Source organism: Echiichthys vipera, assembly GCF_963691815.1.
Source record: "Echiichthys vipera genome assembly, chromosome: 18".
NCBI classification, from domain to species: Eukaryota; Metazoa; Chordata; class Actinopteri; order Perciformes; family Trachinidae; genus Echiichthys; species Echiichthys vipera.
This window is the reverse complement of record NC_139843.1, coordinates 24,158,055-24,176,718: the sequence shown is the minus strand read 5'-3', so window position 1 is coordinate 24,176,718 and position 18,664 is coordinate 24,158,055. Positions and strand designations below refer to the sequence as shown.

At 41.5% G+C, this 18,664-nt stretch overlaps 1 protein-coding gene across 1 annotated transcript in view; it reads left to right on the top strand.

Annotated features, from left to right (window-relative positions):
* Positions 1–18,664, top strand: part of myo15b (myosin XVB) — a gene marked incomplete at both ends in the record, with an annotated part of 94,343 nt that overhangs the window by 33,233 nt on the left and 42,446 nt on the right. The window contains 16 exons of the mRNA XM_083932610.1: positions 64–157; positions 6,740–6,802; positions 6,911–6,968; positions 7,053–7,177; positions 8,393–8,488; positions 8,581–8,816; positions 9,986–10,155; positions 10,272–10,344; positions 10,878–11,060; positions 11,136–11,245; positions 14,008–14,075; positions 14,415–14,487; positions 16,232–16,264; positions 16,361–16,432; positions 16,715–16,818; positions 16,959–17,077. Coding sequence (XP_083788736.1) covers positions 64–157; positions 6,740–6,802; positions 6,911–6,968; positions 7,053–7,177; positions 8,393–8,488; positions 8,581–8,816; positions 9,986–10,155; positions 10,272–10,344; positions 10,878–11,060; positions 11,136–11,245; positions 14,008–14,075; positions 14,415–14,487; positions 16,232–16,264; positions 16,361–16,432; positions 16,715–16,818; positions 16,959–17,077 — 1,677 coding nt within the window. The remainder of the gene's footprint in view (positions 1–63; positions 158–6,739; positions 6,803–6,910; positions 6,969–7,052; positions 7,178–8,392; positions 8,489–8,580; positions 8,817–9,985; positions 10,156–10,271; positions 10,345–10,877; positions 11,061–11,135; positions 11,246–14,007; positions 14,076–14,414; positions 14,488–16,231; positions 16,265–16,360; positions 16,433–16,714; positions 16,819–16,958; positions 17,078–18,664) is intronic.

Genomic DNA, 18,664 nt, shown 5'->3' with positions numbered 1-18,664 from the left:
GGTCTACTAACGTAAAGCACTTCAGTATGCGTTTGTGTGTTGTCGCCCCCTCTCTTCTTCTAGGAAGTACTACAAACGTCTGAGGCAGTCCTTCACGCAGTTCTGGGCGGTGATGATGATAACCAGGGACACCATCAAGAGACGCCGTTGGAGGAAGGTATATATGAGGGAAGGAGAGTCCCCGGCTGGGTTTCTTGGCAACCTTATGTTTGTTGACTTTATTGTGCTATAAATCTTTGCTCCAAATGCCTCTTACACAATTCCAGCAGGTTAACACTACAGGATGAGTTAAAATAGGGGAAATGTTTCCATGCTCTCTCAGTGATAACACATGACATCCATGTTTGGGGTCAAAGTGTACTTTTTTACAAGGATCTCCTTTCTTTTTCATTTCCTTTGAAATGACTGTACCTATAATGCTGCCTGTATTGTTGTGTCAATAGTCGAGTTTAACAATTTCCAATTACTGACAATAATTGCCTTATTATATAGAATAGTATTATATTCTTCACCCAAATTACATTTAAAAAACAATTTTGTCTGGTTTTCTCTACCATTGTGATGCTAATCAAAATGTTGGATATAAACAAATGACTTTTTCCATCAGCAGGCAGCTGTTGACATGTCTCTGACAAAGCTATTGTAATCTACCTGATCAGCAGTGAACAGCAGGGAGACGCAGTTAGAGACTACCTGGTGAACAGAGTTGAGCATTTTTCAAAGGACTGTTAATATGGTGGACAGAAACATGAACCTAATAAAAGGCAAGGTTTCTCAGCATCTGCTAGTTGTTGCTATAGGGAACTGTTTGCGGGCAATAATAACTTGATATGGTGATAATACATCATTTTATAGCTTTATAGCAACGCTAATCAATATTCTTTATTTATTCAAAATTGATCAGATAAGTGTGTTGGGAGAGAGTTAGTGCTCATCGTGACACATCCACAGAGAGTTATCATCAATTCTGCCTTTTAGCCTCTTTTAGACCTTCAGTTTGGTTTGGTTTGGTTTACGGACCACACATTTATTAATCTTTTCTCCACGAGGAGCAAGCTGCTGTTTACAGGGAATAACCTCCAATAAAGCCAGTGTCCACAACCTGCTCAGCAGCAAACAGCAGTCACACTGTTAGAGACTAGCTGGTGAACATAATGGAGCATTTATCAGATAAAGAGACAGATGTTTTTCTCAGGAGGTGGCAAAGACCAATCCAGAGTTAAAAATTGTACTTAAGTGTAGTTAATTCTCATGAGGTGGTAACAAACATGCTTATTGTTAGTGGTTCGCAGAGTAAAGCATCTTTCAGACATTATGCAACAAACAGCTGACAAACTTCCTGAAGATGTGAGACTTTCAGCCACTCTGACCACTTTTAAAACTAGACTGAAAACTTTCATGTTCACCTTAGCTTTCTGCTAACTCTTTGCACTTTTAACGTCCGCACTGTTTTTATTATTGTCTATGTTTTTATTCTCTTTGTCTTTCTGTAATGCATTTTAATTCATGACATGTTGTGCTGTGGAGCACTTTGAGTCTGCCTTGTGTATGAAAAGTGCGTTACAAATAAAGTTGCCTTGCCTTGCCTTGCCTTATATTGCTCTGTCTGCTGTGGTCATACATTTGAAAAATAGGCTGTAAATCAGTAAATCATGTGTGTTATAATTAATTTAAAGGAGATTTCCTACTAAAGTTCCAAGGGAAATCATGTAAAGACACTGAATGTGTAAAAAAAAACCTGAATGAAAGCTTTAGAGGTAAATGTAAAGTGACTGATGTCTGTTGTGCCCTCATAGTTCATTCTCATACATACAGTATTACAGCATAAGTAACGATTTCCTTTAAGATCTCATCCCTTTCCTTTAACTAGCCTTCTTATCTTGCATTAATCATGTCACTTGGACACACACATACACACACACACACACACACACACACACACACACACACACACACACACACACACACACACACACACACACACACACACACACACACACACGCACACACACGCCATCAACCACTCTCCAGTCTTGGACTTCAACCCCTCTCAGTGAAATTTGAAGCAGCACTGCATCTCTCCTTCCGCCTTGTGAATCCTGTCTAAGTGACTTCAGCCCCACAGCTCTAACAGGTAGGCTGCTTTTCTTTTTACCCTTTGCATCAGATCAGACCTTAAAATTGTCTTCAGCCTTTCAGTTTATTTTACTTGAGAAATAGTTGCGCCATGCGTAAAATATCGATTCTGTATCAGGTGTCAACACCTTTAGAGACACTTCTTTCAGCTGGTGCTTCCTGTGTCTCATTTTTTTTTTTCTTGCCTCGGCCGTAAACTAAACTGACAATTTTAGTCTTTTTGTTCGTTTTTTGTGTCACAGTGTCGTTCTATTTACTGTTATTGTTTTATGAGGCGTGGACTATGAACAGAGGAGGTGCTGGCCCTGCTGACAGGCTGCCTGCGTCAGCTGTCCAAGCCTAGATTGACTCATTAGTAGCTGTATGTTAGTTAATGTTACATTAAAAACTAAAATCAAGATTCTGAGTTTGACAGAAAGATCCAGAGCTTAAGGTGACATGAGTTAGTCTGTCACCTCACTTTGATACAATACAAATGATGCTTATTATAGTACAACTATTTTCCAATGTATGACCACAGCAGACAGAGCAATATAAGCATGTTTGTCACCACCTCATAAGTAGTAACTACACTTAAGTAGAACTAGAACTTTTAAAAATGTTTTATTATTGTTTGTGTTTTTTACAAATGTACTCTGGGGACCATACCTGTCTGCATACATACTGTATATGACATATCATTTTATGGCAGTCTGTCCATTATTTGTGAAGATATTTCAGTGTGGATTGAAGTGGAGGGCCGACTGAACAACAGTCCATCCCTAGAGCAGTGGTAGGCAAAAAGTGACAGCGGGACAAATCCATAGCCTCATGAGACCGTTCTGATCTCTGAGCACCATTGTATTTTACTCTCAGATCAGTCTGGTAATGTGCGGATGAGAAAATTTGGAGAAGTTTGCCAAGCGACCGAACCAATCAGTGTTGGTTTAGAGGAGGATTAAAGTGATGAAATGAGAGACTGTTGAGTGTAAACAACAAGGAGGCTTCCACAGATGAGATGAGCAGCTATGGATCAAGCCGCTCACTAACTCTTTTTTCTCTGGATCCTTCTGTTGAATATGGACCGGGCTCCTGAAATTGGGCCTTTGATCAGTAAATTCACGTTACACAAACGGAAAATATCCTTTACCCACATGTTGTTTACTTTCTGAGCTTTGCCTCCATGCTGTTAGCACGTCATATTGATTGGTTGATTGGTTGGTTGATTTGGCCCTTACGTCATACTGATTGGTTGATTCAGCCCGTATGTTGGTGATGGACAGATGGTTTATCCAATCAGCAACCAGTATTTTTGCCCCTACCCCAAAGATCTCCAGACCAGAGTTCCCAGATGGATCTGCTGAGAAAATGAGAATCGAAACATCTGGAGTCAGGTTAACATATCCAACACTCCAACAAAAACATTTACACTGCTGTTGAAGTATTCCCCTCCATAGTTTAGACAACTTCTAGTGAATTCAATTTTTTTTATACCAGAATTTTAAACTTTGATAGAATATTTTAAAAAGCAATATCCTTTTTGATACCATGGCAAAAAGAGAAAAGTTGTATTTTTATTTAATTAAAAAGTCACTTAACACACTGTCAATTTTCTTCCCTGTTGTTTCATCTGTGCAGCTTTGGGATACAAATCTGATTGGAGATCTGCTTTTGTTCATAACTTTTGATACTTTAGATACTATCAAATATGGATATCGCCTTATTCTGGAGAGTCTTAAAGTATCTGACTCAGGCATGTTGGTGACATGTCTGATCCATTTACAGATGAATAACACAGATTAATAATACAATGTCATCCATAACTTTAGCCTGTTTGACCAAAACACATTTGTGCTTTGATTCAACCACAAATAAAGTGATTTTTTATCATGGGGGGATGACAGCTCTGTTACGTATTATCTTTATATATATATATGATATATATATTGGTGTAGTGCAACCCAGAACGTATATACAGAACATATATTTGCATTGATGAGTCATGTTTTGCTGCAGTATTAACATCATCCGCTCTAACTCTGTTATCTTAGAAATACTAAGGTAACAAATCTGGCCTCAGATATTCTCAGAAAAGAAGCCCATCAACCCATCAAATAATACTTACAGGAAACAAAAGTAAAACAAACAAAATAAATTGACAACATAAATAAAATATAATCCTGTTAAAAAGGGAAGCCCCCACCAGACAACAATGCTGAAACAATTGATCCATGGTTTAACATATTTGCAGGGTTCTTACAGGTGCTGGAAGTCCTCAAAACACTTAAATTTTAATGTGGTGTTTTCAGGGTTTGAAAAGTGATTTTGAATAAAGTGCTTGAAAAAGTTTCAAATGTAGGTTATATAGGATGCCAAGTCTACTCATGATCGGGTGTCACATTTTGAAGCGTGAAACTTTATGTTTCCTTTAATTTGGCCCTTCTGTAGAATTATGTCACAAAACATACTCTTGGTTGTTATAGCACGTTAACATCTTATTTAATGTGAATAAGCACAATAATCAGTATACTGTTTGCACTTTATATAAATATGTAATGTGCCACAGCTCTAAGGTGCTGAAAAAGCTTGAAAAATGCTCCTTGAAATGCTTGAAAAGAGCTTGAATTGAAAAAAAAGGTATAGATATATGAAAACTAGCCTTGTGGCTAATTTTGGCTTTTTTTTTTTTAACCATGTGTAATCATGTGTTTTATGAAATTGCCTTGTCACCTTTGAAATAAACTAATAATAATAATAATCTCTATTTTCCCTGAAATGAGGACCAAATGACATAGTTTTTAAAGTAAAAACAATTAGAAATGATTAGAAAGGTAAAATAGGGTGTGTTTTGATTATTATTATTAGTGGTTATGATTTGTGACACACTTGTTTGGTTTGGGAGGTTTCAGTTATTGTAAATCCTCCGTGTGGAGTTGGAGCAGGGTTCGGCAGTCTGTGTGTTTGACTTGTTTGACTTGATTAAAGTGGGATTTTTGAAGTGAGGCCATGATAAAAGAGAAGTGTTTGCTACATGAATATGTGTGCACACCTATATTTAATCTGAATCGCATACTTCACATTTGTCTACAATCTGATACTGTACCATTAAGATCAACTAGGGATTGGAATCACAGTCACTCAAAATACGATACTATCACAATAACTTGCCCACGATAACAATGGTATCACGTTAAAGACATTCTGTGATAAACGATACATTGCAAGACATTCATCTACGATACGTCACATTTTCTGTGTAAATAACCCTAAAAATAACCCTAAAAAGGCAAAAAACAGGAATAATGTATTTCTTCACTGCATTGTGTTGAACAATGAGACGTAAAAACTGCCCTTAATCGTAATTCCCATAATGTATTAGCCTTGAACTAACAGACTTTTTTATTGTTAATTAGTTAACATTACAATGATACAAATAAACAGTAACAGTACACAAGCCATAGCGTCATGAGACCGTCCTGATCTCTGAGCTCCACTGTATTTTAATCTCAGATCAGTCTGGTAACGTCCGGAGGAGAAAGTTGGGAGAAGTTTGACCAGCGACCGAACCATTCAGTGTTGATTTAGAGGTGGATTTGGCGGGAGTGTGTGAACAAAGACCAAAAAGAGTGACTGTCACGCTCAGTGGGTGACACGTGAGAGGCCTGCAGCTAACATTAGCTCACCAACAGCTAACCTGTCCTCTGGTAGATGTACGGTGCTAAAAATAATCGTTTGACTCGCTTAAAGCTGATGTTTTTAGCTAAATACAGGCAGCGTTCACCCTTCAATACACAGCAAACTAGGATTATTACAGATGAACATCAATTTACAGGAATTCACAAGCTGACACCTCCACTGACTATAACTGTAATAACTGTCATGTACAAGATGAACAAGGTGGCTCTACATGTTCATTGTGTTGCCCCTGTACTTTACTTTCACAAGAAAGAAGAAACAGGAATCTATTTAGAGCGTCTCCTTGTTTTAATAACGATATTGATATTTGGTGCCAGTGTGATAACGTATTGAAAGAGGAAGCAATACCATGTATTCCCATATTGATATAGTGTCTCACCCCTAAGATCAACAGCAGCATTAACTACCGACCATGGATTACAAATGTACAAATATTGTGAACGACAGAGCCGCATGGAATAGTTTTTATCATAACCATAATCATATCTGAGTGACGCTGCCCTGCTGCATTGAGGTGACTCCTCTCTGCTGTAAGCTGTAAAGCTCCTGATAAACACAAACTTTCTGGACTCTTGGAACTGCGTGTCCTGTTGTATGAGGCGGGGCGCCAGGACTGTGGGCGTTTCAGGAGTATATAACAGGAGTGTATCTAAGAATAGGTGAGATTGAACACACTCCTCAGGCAGAGTGAGGAGGAACTGGATAGCATGAGGATTACTCACTGAATCAGCGCTAAGATTCAGATGAAGGACTTTAAACCAAGTACTGATATGACTTTAAGAATATGAGGTGAGATCACGCTGGTCACAGTGTGATTGACTAACTGGCCACGTGTGTGTGTGTGTGTGTGTGTGTGTGTGTGTGTGTGTGTGTGTGTGTGTGTGTGTGTGTGTGTGTGTGTGTGTGTGTGTGTGTGCGCCAATTTCAGGAATTTCACGACAAGAACAAATTAAAGGCAGTGACAAAGACTAAGTCTGTCTCTCCAGGAATGGTAAGGGAATACAATCTGTGAAACCACAGAACCTCCGAGGGGCCATCCATCTGGTTTCTCCTGTGCTAACCACACTGCATTGTTTTCTTGGTGTTATTTTCCGGTTAGGATGTGGGGATGTTGGAGATCCCTGCTGAGCTGTCAGCCAGACTCCGCAGTGCAGCAGGTCAGCTTCATATTTGACTTCAGCCTGCACATGTGCCACGCTGCTGCCAGTGTTTGTGATTGTCGTATCTTCTCTGTTCTCTAGGGCAGCAACATGGGCCAGGTGTCACAGAGGTCGCACCTCCACAGGTGAAGGCAGAACACAAGCTCACCCTGCCTCTGGATATCGACAGATATCCGTTCTCTCGCTATGCCAAGTCCATATTAAAGGTGAGCAAGGTTGGGGAACACACGCGCACATGTTCATAAGGCAAGGCAAGTTTATTTGTAAAGTACAGTTTAACAACAAGGTAATTCAAAGGGCTTTACGTAAGTTATAAAAGCATTGGGGAAAAGACACATAAAACGTATTAATGGTTTAAAACACGTAAAAGGTCATTTTTTAAACATAAAAGATGGTTACAGTTACAGAAGTTACAGTACAGCACAAGTCTTCAGTCTTGATTTAAAAGAACTGAGAGTTGCAGCAGATCCAGATTTGTGGAGCATTAAAACTAAATCCTTCCTCTCCATGTTTAGTCCTGACTCTGGGGACACAGAGCTGACCTGTCCGATGTTTAGTCCTGACTCTGGGGACACAGAGCAGACCTGTCCCATGTTTAGGCCTGACTCTGGGGACACAGAGCAGACCTGTCCCATGTTTAGTCCTGACTCTGGGGACACAGAGCAGACCTGTCCCATGTTCAGTCCTGTTTAGTCCTGACTCTGGGGACACAGAGCAGACCTGTCCCATGTTCAGTCCTGACTCTGGGGACACAGAGCAGACCTGTCCCATGTTCAGTCCTGACTCTGGGGACACAGAGCAGACCTGTCCCATGTTTAGTCCTGACTCTGGGGACACAGAGCAGACCTGTCCCATGTTTAGTCCTGACTCTGGGGACACAGAGCAGACCTGTCCCATGTTTAGTCCTGACTCTGGGGACACAGAGCTGACCTGTCCCATGTTTAGTCCTGACTCTGGGGACACAGAGTAGACCTGTCCCATGTTCAGTCCTGACTCTGGGGACACAGAGCAGACCTGTCCCATGTTTAGTCCTGTTGTGGAAAGTCTTTTGATTATTCATTCTATTTCTACTGTGTAGTTAAATGTCCTACATCTATTTCATACAGAGACTTGTTGAGATTAATTAACGAAAGAAGTAGGTTCCAACAATAGGATGAGTACATGTCATGTCAACTGATCATGTCGCATGCATAAAAAGATTTTTAAGAAAATCTGTTTATACTGTAAGTTGAACCAGAGATCAGGATATGGATGGTTTCTCTTGAAAACATGGAGAAAGGCTTGAACGTCGCACTCACTCATATATTAAAATGACTTTTAAAGGTGTGTTATTCTTCACCATGCTCTTACAAAGACATCCGACAGACCTGACTGGATGAAAGATGGATTGTATGTCCTGTCTTTGTTTTTGCCCTCCTCAGGATACATGGTGCCAGCCTCAGGGATACCCCCTCCAGAGATCCCTCACCCCTCTGGAGCCTGAAGATGCCAGAACCGCCCTGGAGATTTACAAACTGGTATAAGGAAGGGATTAGATTCAATTACATTACATTCGTTTTATTCTCATGAGTTTTCATTTTTTTATGATTTCCAATCCTTCTCTCCTCAGATCTTGCGGTTTACAGGCGAGCCAGACCTCGGCGGCTGGCAGGAACAGATGCTGGGGAATTACATTGTGGAGAGGGGTCAGAGCCGGCCAGCATTGAGGGATGAGATCTTGGCCCAGCTGGCTTACCACTCCTGGGGTCTCCAGGAGGAGCAGAATAGTCTGAGGGGGTGGCTGCTGCTGGCCTGCTGCCTCAGTGCCTTCACCCCTTCACCAACACTAGACAAACCTCTCCTCAAGTAGGTATACGCTTTGGTTACCCTTCCAATATATATATATATATAGACACACACACACACTGATATACCGTATATATATACGTGGCGATTGCTCTAAGGCTGCAAGGGAAGCTTAGCTTCCCCTTAGATGTCGGGAAAAAAAAAGTGATGTGTGTACATTTCATTGACTAAATACGCACTAAAAAGCCTCCATCTTTTGTTCAGAATCAGCTACTTAGCACAGGTAACCGGAGCAACTTCCTTCTCATTCATCCCCACAGCTCCACAGCTCTTTACACAGTCAGACGCTCAGCTTCTACTGACTTCAATGGGGAAGCGTAGAGTGGGTTGTTCTACTGCAGCCAAACTAGACGCTCATTGGATAAATGCTGGGCCCTGTCCCGCCCATCGAACGCTTAGCGTCTCTGGGGGTCTATGGGGCAGTGGGCTTGCCCAGACGCTTGGCCTCTGCATGATGATTGGATGAGCTGTCTGAGGCGGAATCCTTTTTTGATTGACAGCTAAATGAGCAAATCGGCGATCTTGAAGAACAAACATCCAGCGGCGAATTTTCCAAGTTTTTCATTCCGTTGTTCTGAACTGATCCGGAGACTTTACCGATCCCCAGCAACTTTGTCTTTGTTAAAAACCACTAGCGTTGTGTTTGGTGACTCTGTTCTGTCACTCTGCAGTTTCTTTCCCCAACGAGCAGCGGCAGCTGCAGAGCTTCTCCCCCCGTCACGATCACTCACACATTCACAGGCGGTCACACCTCACAGTAGCCTAGCGCAGCAGCTCCAGCTGGGCCATGGCCGTTTAAGCAGCCTAGCTCTGCCGGCCATTGAGAGGACACTGGTCTAGTCCCTGGATAAGACGCCTAGTTGATACGACAAGGTCACAGATCAGCGGTTAGCTCGTCTCTCCGATGAGCACTGGTTTCCACACTCATGAACATCGATCTCAATCGCTTTACTTCAGTTCAGTTTAGGTTGTTGTTAGACGGAGTGCAGGTGTCCATGGGCTTGAACGTTGTGGAGCTCTGGTGTCCTCAATGCACGATGCACACATGTCTGTCTGTGTTTGTCTGCACTTCTGTCTGGCGCTCTGACAGTGCGTGCCTTTTACCCCTCACAACACATAACCACACCTCCAACCACCTCTCAACATAAAAAACGAAAATATGTGTGCAGGTATGTGTCTGACCTCGGTCCAGGGGAGTACCGCTCACTGTGCCAACACAAAATGCTGACGTCTCTGCAGCTCCCAGCTCCCACCGCCCGCATCTACCCCCCCACCCAGCTGGAGTGGACCACCAACCAGAGGAAGGGCACCATGGTGCTCGACGTACACACCTTCAACGGTGAGACTGACTGACTCTTTAGACAAACACAGACAACTTTATGAAACTGGAAACATTTTGATACTGGCAACTCGGCTGTTATAAACCCATAACAAGCCTTTGGTTTTGTTTGTCAGATGAGAAGCTGACGACTGAAGTGGAGTCATGGACTACAGGAGAGCAGCTGGCCTCATGGCTCCTTCATTTCAGGTGCTGATAGGAAAACTTAAGACAATGACCATGTCCGAGATCAATTCAAGGGGATATTAAAAGCTACCTGTTAAAAACTCTTTACACAAGGACCAGTTCAGAATCAGAATCGGGCTATAATAAAAATTATATTTATTCTTGCGCAAGAATGAAACATACAGTACACTTTGAATCAGTGTCTCACAGCATGTTCCGAGGTCAGTCCTGATGAATAAAATTTTTTCTATGATCAGTTGAACATGGTTGTCTTCATATATTTAACGTAAGCATTTATCTTTGGCTCTCCCGTAACAATCTGCAGTCTCCCCTCGGCATCGACTGCATGTGCGGTGTGAAAGGTCCCTTTCCCAAAGAAGAACATAAAACTATTTACTCAGCCGGAGTTCACATATATAGCAAATGATAATATCCTGCATTTTTCCATGAGGTGCTTCCATATACTTGTTAATGTTCCTCTGTATCCATCTTTCCTGGATTATCCTGCCACATGTGTGTTGTGTTCATCCCTCTCCTGTGTGTTGTGTGTGTCATAGAGGTGTGTCAGAGGCGGTGCAGGGCTGGTCAGTGTCTCTCCTGACCGATGAAGGCTGGTCAGATCTGGCTGGCTCAGACTTTGTCATGGATCTTCTGGCTGGAGCTGAAGCTGAAGTGCTGCCACCGCCAGGGACCCCCTCTTCTACAAACTCTGATTACCTGTTCAGCGGCCAGGGAGACAGGTAGAGCACCAACCCAGGATTGTTTTTTAGAACTTGCTGACACAGTGAGCATCTTTGTGCCCCTTTGCCCTCCAGGATGCCAGCTACAGATCTGGATGACTTCATTCCACCAGCACCTTCCATGCAAGCTCCTGGGCTGCCACCTTTCGAGGGAAGACCCTGGGGAAGAGATTATCCACAGGAAGGTAGGTCTGAACTGTTCAGATCAACTGTGTATTGGATGATCGAACACAGTATGAGAAACATTCTGTTCTTTTGCCTTAAGCGAAGTGTTCAGATAATATTTTGTACAAACTAGCAGTTTAAAGCATTTTGAACCCCAAAGGCTCTGATGCTCTGCTGGCATCTCAGGAGAGCAGGGCCTCTTTTCTCCCCTGAGAAAAGCCTGATTGCTAATTGGATGTAGCTCTCAGTGGGATGTGACCTGTGGTCGTAAAGACACCACAACAATAAAGTGAAGTAGAGTAGACACTTTTATCCAGTGGTGTAGAAGAACACAGCGCAGAAAATGATCTGTGCACGGATTCTGAATTGAATTTGCTGCATGCTAAGGTGGAGTGTTTTCGTTCATGTTACTTGTACATAAGTTGACATTGTGAATCATACGGGCTACCTTAAAACTAGAACTATTCCGTATTGTGTGAGGAAGAATGCGCCGCTGTGTAACTGATCAGCTGATCACCAGTGCTCTAAACCCATTCAGAGTGATACGTCACCTCCAGAGTCTGTTGAATCCCTCCTGGGGCCTTATTTTTTGTAATGGAAACAACTTTCCGGGAGGCCACTCCATAGGGCGAATGGAAGCACGTCTAATGAGTCAGACCTGTCCCCCACATGTGGGGAGTCAACACACAAAAAAACAAGTTGGATTATAAAGTCCTTATCTTATTATAAGGTTGTTGTTTAATAGGTAATTAGGGCCTTATAAATCCTTATAAGATGCTTATTAACATCATTGTGTTGATAAGACTATATCAGCATTATTAACACATTTAATATTAGATTATAAGACATTTATAAGCACAATAAGGAACACCTTTGATATGTATTTATTAGTTGTTAACTGTGCTTTCATTAATACTTAAATGACAGTTAACTATGTTTTTTTTAATTAACAGTTAACTATGATCAGATGCTATGCAGATCATGCAGCAATTTGTTTGATAGTAACTATGCAATAGAAAAAAGATAAATCTCTGTGGAAACTGAATAACTCACTTTTACAAGATATAAAATTTGTAGGGATGATCAAAAAAGTGCTCATAGATTACGTAGAAATAAATGATACAGGTGAGATAAATCCAATCAAGATATGAGAAGCAGCTAAAATAGAAATGAGAGGACGCATCATTTCATATTCTTCAGATAAGACAAAAGAAAGGCGAGCACAAGAGAAACGAAGTAATAAAGGATATAAAAAATAAACAGTATACCAAAAAGTGACGAAGATAAATTAAAGATAAAGGATAAACAGTCAAAACTAGAGAAGATACGCACAACTGAAATAGAAAAATGAATGTGATTCACACAAAAAGAAGAATATGATGGCGGACCAAAGTCTTTAAAAATATTAGCTTATAAACTTGAATAACAAATAAAGAACTCACACATTACAAATTTAAGGACCAATCATTCTAAAATAACAACTGCCAAGGATTAGATTGTAGAAGAATTTGCTTGTTATGAAAAATGATATAAGCCAGAGGCCAGTGAGGAAAAAAGAGCTATAGAGGCTTATTTGGAAAAACGTGAGTTACCCAAAGTAACACAGAAAAATAATGTGAAGCTAAACAAATGAATCACACTACAAGAGGTAAATAAACAAATACAAGCTCTAAAAAGAGGAAAATCCTCAGGGGATGATGGATTTACAAATGAATTCTATCAAAACTTTAAAGATCAAATTAGCCTCTTACTAGTAAAAGCATATAATTACGTGCTTGACACAGGAATATGGGCACCAACATGGGTTTCCTCGATAATAACACTTATACACAAAGAAGGAAAGATGTCTCAAATGTGAATCCTACAGACCCATATCACTACTAAATACTGACCATAAGCTAATATCCGCAATTATAAAGACACAATTACAGATATAATAACATCTGATCACTGTGGATTTATACCAGCAAGAGTTTTGGCTGAAAACATTAGGCGAACTCTAAATGTAGTGGATCATGCACAAATAGAAAAGACAAACCTCCTTTTATTGACTTTAGATGCAGAAAAAGCTTTTGATTTGGTGAATTGGACTTTTCTGTTTTAGACAATGAGGAGTTTTGGATTGAATGAGAAATTCACGTTGTTTATCCAGTCGTGCTCAGTACATCACAAACAAATGCATTTTCACTTAAACCTTACAACACGTCCACATAAACAGTCTCACACACAAAAGAGTATGCCTGCGTAAGCTTCTCACACCAGTAGTGGAAGTGTTGCAAGTGTATGCACGTAGGCATATTCTTTAATAAATCTATTGAATTTGTTTAGTTAAGGGTGAGGATACATACACAGTGCAAACGGTGTGGCTGCCAGCAGCAGAGCGCGTTTATTCTATCCAATTGAAGCAGCTGTATGGGCCACAGAGGCTGCGCGGCTCAGATCTAGCTTATGCAGCTTGTCTATTTTTCTATCTCTCTGTGCACAGCTATGCGGCCCGCCAACAGGTAAAAACGACATAGAACTGAGTAAAAAAGGAGAACAATCTGTTTAAAACTGATTAAGATACACATGTCATTGTGCCAGAGGCAATGTGAGGCAGCACAGCTTCCAAACCTGCAGAACCAACTGTATTATCACCCAGTAAAACTCAAAAGACACGCGGCCTGCGTAGCAGGTAAAAAAAACCCTGCTGCGCCCCGCCCCATGTAGTTTGGCTGTAACTGTGACCATGCACTGCTCCCTTCTTAAATTGCTCTAATCTCTCTTCTTCACCTGTTTGCAGGCCGTGGCCGACAGATGGATGCCTACGTCGATGACTTGTTTCTCCCTGTACTGGATCAAGGACCTCCGGTCAGTGATGTCATCAGATCTGTTTTATTATGTTAAGTGTAACTCTGGAAAGGCTAAATTTGCCTATTTCCCAAGAAAGTGTTAACGTTTTATGCCATAGGCTGTACTGAGCATGCTCAATGTTCTCATGAATTGTGTATCTCTGGTGGTATCCTATTACTGAATGTGTGTGAAGTCATTGGGTTGTGTTTCTTGCAGTCTTTCCGGTAACTACGCTCACTGTGTGTGTGTGTGTGTGTGTGTGTGTGTGTGTGTGTGTGTGTGTGTGTGTGTGTGTGTGTGTGTGTGTGTGTGTGTGTGTGTGTGTGTGTGTGTGTGTGTGCGTGTGTGTGTGTGTAGGACATGGAAAGAGTTGCCATACTAAACCGCAGGATGAGAGGAGGAGGAGGGATTGGACCTATGTATGGAACTGGTAGGAAAACACCATGTGCAATATCATCACTTTTCCTCAACCTCAACCAGAGTTTCCTCAACCTAAAAAAGTCTATATTTACATATATATAGTGTATACAGTATGTATATATACCGTATATATCCAATTTTTGTCATTAAGGGCTCAGAATTTTACCTGACTCAAGTCTGTAGAAGTCTGTTTGTGTCCCATTTGAGAGACAGAAAAATATTCATTTCCAAGCACAAAAATTATTGATGGCAGAAATCATAAAGAGCAACACAGACAGGAGTATTCCCTCTTCGTGAACAGATGGGCTTTGAAAAGTCTTAAAACACTTTGAGTTCATTTGAATTGTGTTGAATTTAATTTACAAAAGTCTTTGATGTTCTCTCCTGCCGGAAGTAATTTTGGTTATAAAATATTTGGTGTCTATCAGGAGACGTTATTATAAACTAAAAGACAAAGATTGTTTTGACTGATTAAACTTAAATGATCAATTTTTGCACTTTGGTCCCATTGATTTAATTAAAACTATCAACTTGCCTGTCAAGGTCAAGGACTGTTGCAGGCAGGGAATGTCCCATCCTCCCCTGTGACTATAAAATACCCTGCACAGTATCTTTCCCTCAGTCTTTTTGCACTTCACCTCGCTTAACCTGATTTGCAGAACCCTCGCTAGTGATTTAATTGCCAAACCTGAGGTGAGCTAGCTCCTTACTCATGACATTGCTACCAAGGCTGTGTTCGCATTTTGCTTGTTTACCTTGCTAACTAGCCACACTTGCCGTTTAGCCAAGCTAACAGACAGTTTAGCCTAGTTAACGGTCTGTTCAGCCTAGCTAATGTATGTTTAGCCTAGCTTAAGGACTGTTTAGCCTTGCTAACCATTGTACATTTGTTTAGACTTGCTAACAAAATTCAAGCTATTCCCACACCCGTTCAGCTCATGCGCTAAAGTCTGGAGCTTTCTTTTCACTTCGCCAATCGTTGTGCTAAACTCGCAATTTAGCTCATCCACATCAAACATTCAAACCATCCCCAAATCATCCAAGGCAGTGCCGAAAAGGGGATGGCAGTCTCCGGCCCATCCGAGACCTCAGGTTACTGAACAGATACCTGACAAAGTTCAAATTCAGTATGCTGACTTTATGCCAGGTAATGCAGTCAGTTCAACCATGGGATTGGTGCGCTACCATAAGCCTAAAGGACACTTATTTTCACACTGCAATATTGCTGAAACAAAAAGTTTTTCTGCACTTCGTTATGAGGGTACGGATGCCAGGTCCTGCTATTTGGCTTGTCTCTCGCACCTTGCATTTTCACTAAATGCCTAGAGACAGTGCTGGTACCGGTCTGCTGTCAGGGAGTACAATCCCTTGACTATCTGGACAATCTGTTGGTTCTGGCAGACTCAACTCATCGGGCCATTGTCCATACTTCTGGGCTCACCTGCAGTCTCTTAGTTTCATCGTAGACTAGGAGAAGAGTTGTCTCTCCCCCAATCTAAAAGTTTGTTTTCTGTGTACCAACCAAAACGGAACTGGAGGTTATACATATAATCAATGTTCCCTAAGGGTGGAAAACAAGGAACAACACAAGTCAGCCCCTCATCGCGTTCATAGTTTTCTTCAGGTTGGTCTCGTGAGAATGCAACCCCAAGTTTGTCCACTGACAAAGAATTGAACATTTTTACCTGGCTTTTAACTTTTTTAAGTGTTTGTGTCTGTAAACTGGAAGAATGACTGATCATTCTGTTTTATAGGTATGCCCATGACAATGCCAAGCTATCCTATAGGTAAGTGAGAAGGTTCATTTGTTGCCTGTTGAAATGTTTTCCAGCCTCCAATCCTTTTCTTATCAAGTGGCAGCATAACAAGTTACTGTCTTTCAGTTAACCCTTCAATGCCCAGCTATGGTGCAACTCCCATGATGCCAACCATGTCAGCCATGCCAACCATGCCAGGTAATCCCCTACACTCACACATACAGTATATACTCTTTGTTTACACCTTAATTTGAAAACCGGACGTTGTCACACTTGTATTCTTCTGCCATCTTCACCAAGTCCATAACCATCAATCTGACTTGGGCCATTTGAACTTCTGATCTCTGATAGACATTATAAATAATAAGATGAAACTTGTGATCTTGAGATAACGTAATTTAAAAAATTATTATCCGTTTCTATTGTGCTTGTTTGTTTGTCAATTATTTAAATGATTTGGTGATATTCATCCTTGCACAGCCATGATGATGCCTCAGGCTCCAATGCCTGCTCCGCTGGTCGCTGACCCCATGCAGATGGCAGCATCACAGCAGGCCCTCATCAATCAGCAGGCCTTTCTCATGGTGAGGACAAGCACAGTAGTGTGTCTACAGTATTTTTATTTTGTTATTTGCCCCCCCACCCACATCTTTCTTTTCTAACCCCTTCTCCGATCCTCCTTTCAACTCTATACTTTCCTGTCCTCTCTCTTCCTCCTCCTCAGGCCCAGCAGATGACCATGCAGGCAATGAATCTTTCCCAGCAGCAGACGCAGGAGCAGCAGAGGAACCAAAAAGATCAGGAGAGGAAGCAGCAGAGGAACCAGAAAGATCAGGAGAGGAAGCAGGAGGAGGAGAGGAAGCAGGAGGAGGAGAGGAGGCAGGAGGAGGAGAGGCAGCGGAGACGTCAGTCTAAGCGACGGTCCAGGGAACGTTCACCTTCTCCTCGGTCTCCCTCACCCTCACCTGTCCAACCCAAAGCACCTGCACGTCAACACACCTCCAGCTACAGGAAGCCTGAGCCAGAAGTATGTCTGTAACTAATATAGATGTTTATAGTGTACTCCATTGCTGCATTTTTACACATCGTTATCTTACTGTGCCTGATTCTCTCTGTGCTTTCTTTCATACATTTCTACAAGCTCTCCCTATTCATGATATTGTATACCTCACATTTGGTTGTTGTTTTCTTCTTGTTGTAACCTCTAACATATCTACTGTTTTACCTAATGCTATTGTGGCCCCATTTACCCCATAAGTTGTATAGAATAGAATAGAAATACTTTAATAATCCCAACCTGGGAAATTGCAGAATATGCTGATGATGTTCCATATTTTCTTGACAAAAACAATCTCAAAGCTCATTTCCAAGCTTTTTCCACATCCTCTTCATCAGTGAAATATTTTTCTTTTTGTCAAAAAATCCCAAGAAAAGACCAAAGCCAAAGATGCCACAGGCTACATCCACAGTAGTATGTTTTCACACAAATAACTTTTTTGTCAAGCCCGCACCACAGCGACTTCCTGGTTGATCCAATATAGATGTGCCAAACACTGCAGTTCTCTTAGTCTCCCCTAGGGAGGCAGGTTTCATAACAGAGCAGTGTCTCATTGACCCCCATGTTAAACAGGCTGGTTTCACAGCATCATTAAACCTATTTAAGGCCTGGTACAAAAAACATTTTGGCCACTTGAGTGACAGCTAGTCTCTGGCCCTCACTTCTCCTCGGAGGCTAGTTGTCAGGATTAGCATTCTAACTCCGTCATCTGGACTTGAACTGTGGTCATTCGTGTGGTGGTGTTTCCATAAGTGACAAGATGGTTTGCTCTTCGATCAACTGAACAAACAGATTGTTAAGGAACACAATGTGTTAACGTTAGCTCTGTTATGCTAATAAAATAGCTGCACTTGCACAGTGACTTGCAATACATCCTACTATCTATGGCACATAAACTAGATGCTAATCTGGAGTTCCGGGAGGATTCGGGCCGTGACTCCCACTCCAGTTCATCTAGTAACATGCCCTGTTAGCCTAGCTCCCGGGCGGTGGTTCTAATGTTGCTCATCCAGTATACATCAGCCAGATGGACGTATCTCTCTCCCCTCAACAAATGCCCTTTTTTGGTCAGAGGAAATGAGGCGGAGTCAAAATTTGACAAGATAGCAGCTCCGTGAGGCAAATATGATTGGATCAAGTTGAGAGAATGGACCTTGAAAGAGAGGCTACGTCCATTTTTTATACAGTCTATGTTAAAGACGCATATCCTTTGCTACGTTTACGCCTGGAGTCCACACTACTGCAACATTTCCAAGCCTCTAAAACAAGACATTTGGAAACCCCACTGAGCCCGTTTTAGTTTGAAAACTCCAGGGTTGTGTTTTAGAAATGGAGACGTTTGGAAAGGATGAGGCAGACATACATGTCAGTCA